Genomic DNA, 6,000 nt, shown 5'->3' with positions numbered 1-6,000 from the left:
CAAAGTCGCTCTAAAAATTTTTTTTCAACACCTTTGTCCTCCTGTTACTGTAGATCTCTCCGGGTATTTGTACATAGTGATTTTTTCCTACTTTTAGGTTCTCTATATGGAAGTATGCTTGCTTTATTGTTGCTGTTGAAATTTAACGTCTTTTTCAGTATTGACACTGAGGTGTGGACCTCAACTTCCGAGAAACGAACCCGGATCTCTCGCGGTGACAGTGTATCCTTAACCACGTAATAGCGAATAAAGTTGGTAAAATATTTGTCCACAATTTCTTCTTCTATTGTCTGTTTTTCACAAACGGTTTTTATTATTATTACTATTATTATTAAATGAATGGTCGTCTTTGCATTCTATTAGAACCTTCTGTAGCATTCCCATTTCATTTCCTAATTCATTAGGTTAAAGCTTCCTCTAAAACATCAACAAAGACTATATTTACTTTCTTTCCTTTTCTTAAAATCCATCACTGGTTACTCGAAGCAGGTCAACATAATCTCTATTGTCTTTTTGCATCTTTAATCCGTACTGTTGCTTTGTCAAATTGGCTAATCAACGACAAACATGAAAATTCAATTACATTACACATTACCTTTATATTACATATTGTCGATACACAGTGTCAATGAAAGCAAAGGAAAATGATTACTTTTTTTTTATAGAAAAACAGAAATTTATTCTTTTAAAAACTCACATAGTTTATACATGACAGTGTTAATGGCTGAGATTTGTACAATGTAATGATTCACATGATTTTTTTTTAATGATGATCACATACATTCAGAAGCGCAATACAGATGAAAAGTAATGTATCATGTAGCTGCTATTTCATGCAATTTCATACAAAACACGTGACACATTATGTCTTGAGCATCAACAATGGTTACACTCACATAATTAGTGAAATATTCTTGACGCCAAGAACAATATCACTTCACTTCACTTCAGTCTGCTGAAATTAATAATAATAATAATAATAATAATAATAATAATAATAATAATAATAATAATAATAATAATAATAATAATAATAATAATAATAATAATAATAATAATAATGCCTACTTTAGTAGCAGCAGAGACTCAAAGTTTTATAATTATACTTTCAGTTAATTTACTATTAAACAGAAGAGAGAACTTTCGAGATGAACTTTTACATTACGACAATAGCAGTAACGCAAATAACGATGTAGATGTATTCGACAGGTTATTTCAAATATATATATATATATGAAATCTCATTTCTGTTGATAAGTTTCACTGAACACCTATGCTGGGAAACGAACAAGATTTTATATTTTACACAGAATTTAGCAAACTTCACAGCAGGATTGTAATTTTACAGCTGATACCGTTTAATTTATTTCTTGTTACCAAAGTGCACAGTGCAGCGGCAAACCATAATTTTACACCGGAAATATTAACAATGAAAGATAGGAACGAATACTATTTCTGTTTCAAGATACCAAAGTGGTATTCGTCTGGTAAGATAAAATATCTAAGTCTGTTCACTTTTAAAGTTCGAACTCGAGACTTCCCAATCATGAAAGGGACAAATCTACTGTTCATTTCTCTGGTGCTGGAGGTCTCTGGTTCGATCCCAGCCCAGTGAGTTTGTAGTAGACAACATCGTGTCCGTGCCATTTTCTCGGGGTTGTCGTTTCCTACAATTTTCTCATCCCATCAATTCTATCATAATTATTCACTTTCATGAATCATCGGTCTCCATTAGCTTAAAGAGCTATGCATTGGAGGTTAAATTACGAATCTTATTTCAATTTTTGTTAACCATTCATTTATGCCAGCCTGGAAGTCGATTCGAATTCAAGTTTTAACCGCCAACAGTAGAGTGAAATCAATAAATTGTGTACTATAATACATTTCTTTTTAATGCTGAGCTGAGATTATTTTTGCGAGACATACAATTCTCATATTAAACAGTCTCCTTTACACCTCTATTTCTATATCATTCTAAGGATAAGAAATAAAAGTGAACAGCTGCTACATTCTGACATGTTACTATTACCTGAAGAATATATTCACAACTCTTTCAAACCATTGTTTCCAAACGTAAAAGATTATCAAACCAACGAGAAATACTTAATATTAAAAAACGTATGCTTAACAAAAAATGCGTCTTGCTTTTTTTTTCACGAAGAGTCGCAACTAAGGAGGGCAATAGAATTCGATGAAATCATTTTGGCTCCTAATAAAGGACGACGTATTTCTGGTGAGCATATGTTTCATAACTTAACAACATGCGTCAGATACGTACTTTGTCTTATTAAAGTATGTTAGACGAGACATTCTACTTCTTACTTCTCCATGGTCTATTCCTCGAATTGTTTTTTATATCTTAAATAAATCAATTCTACTTTAAAATTATTTTTAAATACAGTGTTATAATTTTGAAGTTTTTGTATTATAATATATGATACTTAATGATGCCGCAAAATTATACATATGAATTTACATATATACACTTTAAAGTATAGCGTTACCTTTCTAAAATAAATTTTAGCAAGGAGAAAAATACAATTTTTGACCCTCAGCCCTTATATACTTTCAAATTTAGTCTTACATCTTCCTAAACATGCACGAAGGTGAAACAATAGCTTTCAAATAAGTATTTACAGTCTCATTCAATAATCATTCGAGCCCTTTGCCCAAATGGAATCCCTAAACCGTTATCTGCAAGTATTTCAGTACGTATTGGAGTGGAGAATTTATTATTTACAGTAAATTTGTCAGTTCGAATTCTGCAACGAGATAAGAAATATTACAGACAGCTTTACTGAAAGCTTAGGAGAAAAAAATCGGTAATGCTAAAATCGCTACAACTGAACCACAATTAGGTATTTCGTCTTCAGTTTGGTTACTTTATATTTTTTTTCATTGTTTTCAATTATCAAACACGAAAGTGAATATTGATTTACGAAACTGCATTTCATCTAATATCGAAATTTTCATGATATTAGCCAAACAGAAATAATATATATTTTATTTGTGATATATATATTATTGTCGTTACCTTGATAAAACAAAATAAAATAGTTAAGATGGACCAGCCAAAAGGAATACAATTTATATGAAATTGGAAGCATATCTTACGGATAAATACGTAAAATACGATGTGTAATAATGAACATTTTAAACTTATGGCTTATATCAATAAAAGTGTAAACAATATACCTAGGTATATATACACAATTATAATGAGCAGAGTATTGATGTATTATTTCACTCAGTACATGGACCAAGAACAATAGCTGATACAACAATCATGCGATTTTCTTCCAAATAATTTTGGTACCTCATAAATGTTGCATTCACATTAAAGATCCATCATAATATATACTACGACAAAGATAACGATTGCAGAAAACACGTGTATCATGATAAATATCCAGAATCTCTTCCTCCCTCAGCTCATACGTACTATATACATATATGAACTGGATGAAAATCAACCAAAGAATAAAATACCTATGAGCTGTTAACATTCATTGAGCACAAATTTCCACCAAAACTGCATTCCATTTAATATATTTATTAAGAAAGGGTAAGAACATGTACAACACTTAAGGATTTTACATGCTCACGACTTCTAGAATCAACATAATTTAGTGATACTGTACTGAATGCGTCTTCTCAACTTCTGATACTATGTAAAATTCATCTGAAAAGTTTCTTCTTGTTACTATACTGGAAACCAATAATCAGCTATTTGATACGGTAGAGAAACAAGTGATTTGGTAGTATCAACAGAAAGAAAATAATTATACTCTTATTCACAAAATTTAACTTATACTTTCAAAAATCCATCGTTAATACATTTACAGACAATTTAATTTCCCATTCTTACAGTAATTTGGTTTAACTTTCTTTTTAACAACTCGTACTCTTCATATTAAATGCTGGAATTCATTAATTAAATTTCACTTAAAACATTAAATAGTGTTGTGAAAAAAAAAGTAGCACACTTCAAAATGATGAACCAGGTACACTGATAACACAGCACTCGAAGCACTTCTGTTCCATAAGATAAAAAAAAAAGTTCATTCCACACACATTCATTCTCTAACATTCGCTCACCACTTCGCTCGTTTCGACCAGTCTTTTGGAGTCCAATGTAAACATTTAGGATCAATACGTATTTTCCGTTTCTCCATCGCTTTCATATGACTTTCGATGGTTTCCTGGTTTATTGTGACTATGTATTGACCTTTGTAATAATTAATGAGGTTCAGATTTTGCAGAGTTGAAATCACATCTTCTTTCTTGATACTGGTCAACTCACATATTTCGCTGGAAAAAAGTTAATAAAAATGTTACTTTGTTATTTATATATGAAAAAATGGCTAAAATGCTCGTTCTTTGGCTCTTCCTCCTTTACGATACGAAATTTCAACGAAAGTGTAATGATAAAAAACGGTAGTGTCACCCCTTCTCATCCTTCACTTGGTCTTAAATGACATTTGGAGTATCACTATTCATCTCAGCAACCCCGAAAGCTATGGATTGGACACTAATATCGGTTCGAGTATTTTCACCCCTTTTCACTCACACCTTCATGCCTATAGGGGTTAAATTTGCGACTTAAACGATATCAAGAGTGTCATTATTCCTCTAAGCGACCCCGAAAACTGCAGATTAGGCATTAATATCGGTTATTTCGATTTTACATGTCACCCCCTTCCTCCAACCGCCATATTCCAATGGCTGAATGTGGACTTAAATGGCATCGAAAGTATCCCTATTCATCTCAGCGACCTCGAAAACTATTGTTTGAATACTAGTATCGTTAGTTTTCGATTAGTTTTACATGTCACCCCCTTCTCACCCTATGCTGATAAATGTGATAAAGCGTAAGTTAGGTTATGACAAACTAACGTACCAAAAATCATCAAATTCGGTGCAACTGTCTAATAATAATATCGGAAAAATTCCGAAAATTCTTGAATTGAGAAAAATTCCAATTTCGGAAAATTCACGAATTGGGAAAAAATCCGGAATTTAGAAAATCCCAGAATTAGGAAAAATCCATAATTTAGAAATTCCAGAATTCGGAAAAAATTCGGAAATTTTCCGAATTCCGGAATTTTCTAAATTTGGGATATTTTCCGAAATCCGGATAATTTTGGCCGACCATTCCTAATACCGACTTTTATCTTTATAACTTAACGAGCTAGTGAATACTATAATTTTGACAAATTTTTAATCCCTCTACTCCCCTTAGCCCAATCCGGAAACCTAACCTGATAGAAACCAATGTTAGGTGAGATATATTTATGTACTCCAAAATCATTAAAATCTGTCCAGTGGTAATTTCACCTTTCCGGAAGTTAACCATAAAACATTTTTATATTTCATTTATATATACAGGGTGTAACAGCTCGTTGTCTACAACACTTGGGAGGTGATTCTACATATGAAAACAGAGAAAAATGCCTATGCACTGGTAACACAAAGTCGAATACCACATCTATTCAGAGTTCTGCATCCGAAAGGGTAAAGAAATGAAAGTCCACTTGGAATTGTGGCAAAACGACGAATCATAGAAATGTGGCGACAGGCGCCACACAAAGAAACAGTACGAAGAGAACTCAAAGGAGCAGTAATTGGTTGTGTACACTGAAGGCGCATGGGATTCCCTAAAGGAAGAGGATTCCCAGCAATTTTCTGACGGATACATGGACCAAAATAGACGAAATGCTGCAGTCCATACGACATGCTTTGATGGATGTTGATAACGTAAGCCGATTCATGATGACGGACGAAACATGTTGTGTGGGATTGCATACTAACACGCAAGAAGTACACACGCACAGCAAAACAGCGAGTGACAACACTACATTCCAAGTAAGGACAGCAGTAAGGTATACAGGCGTATCAATGTGCATAATGATCGCAGGAAGTAGACAGAATATTTCAAATACTGCTAGGCAGTAAAAGAAAATTGTAGACGGTGTTGTAACTGTCTACCATTCATTTTAA

The 6,000-nt window shown here is 32.8% G+C and overlaps 1 protein-coding gene across 3 annotated transcripts in view; it reads right to left on the bottom strand.

The window, feature by feature from the left end:
• Positions 1-1,010: 1,010 nt before the first annotated feature.
• Tip60 (Histone acetyltransferase Tip60) overlaps positions 1,011-6,000 on the bottom strand; it is a 94,515-nt gene continuing 89,525 nt past the window's right edge. For all 3 annotated transcript variants that reach the window (XM_081771909.1, XM_081771907.1, XM_081771908.1), the window contains one exon: positions 1,011-4,311. In XM_081771909.1, coding sequence (XP_081628035.1) covers positions 4,095-4,311 — 217 coding nt within the window. In that variant the 3' untranslated portion in view covers positions 1,011-4,094. The remainder of the gene's footprint in view (positions 4,312-6,000) is intronic.

This window comes from Thermobia domestica, chromosome 9, assembly GCF_964235325.1.
Source record: "Thermobia domestica chromosome 9, izTheDome1.hap1.1, whole genome shotgun sequence".
Lineage (NCBI taxonomy): Eukaryota > Metazoa > Arthropoda > Insecta > Zygentoma > Lepismatidae > Thermobia > Thermobia domestica.
Note: the sequence above shows the minus strand (reverse complement) of the source record. Positions and strands in the feature narration are given on the sequence as shown.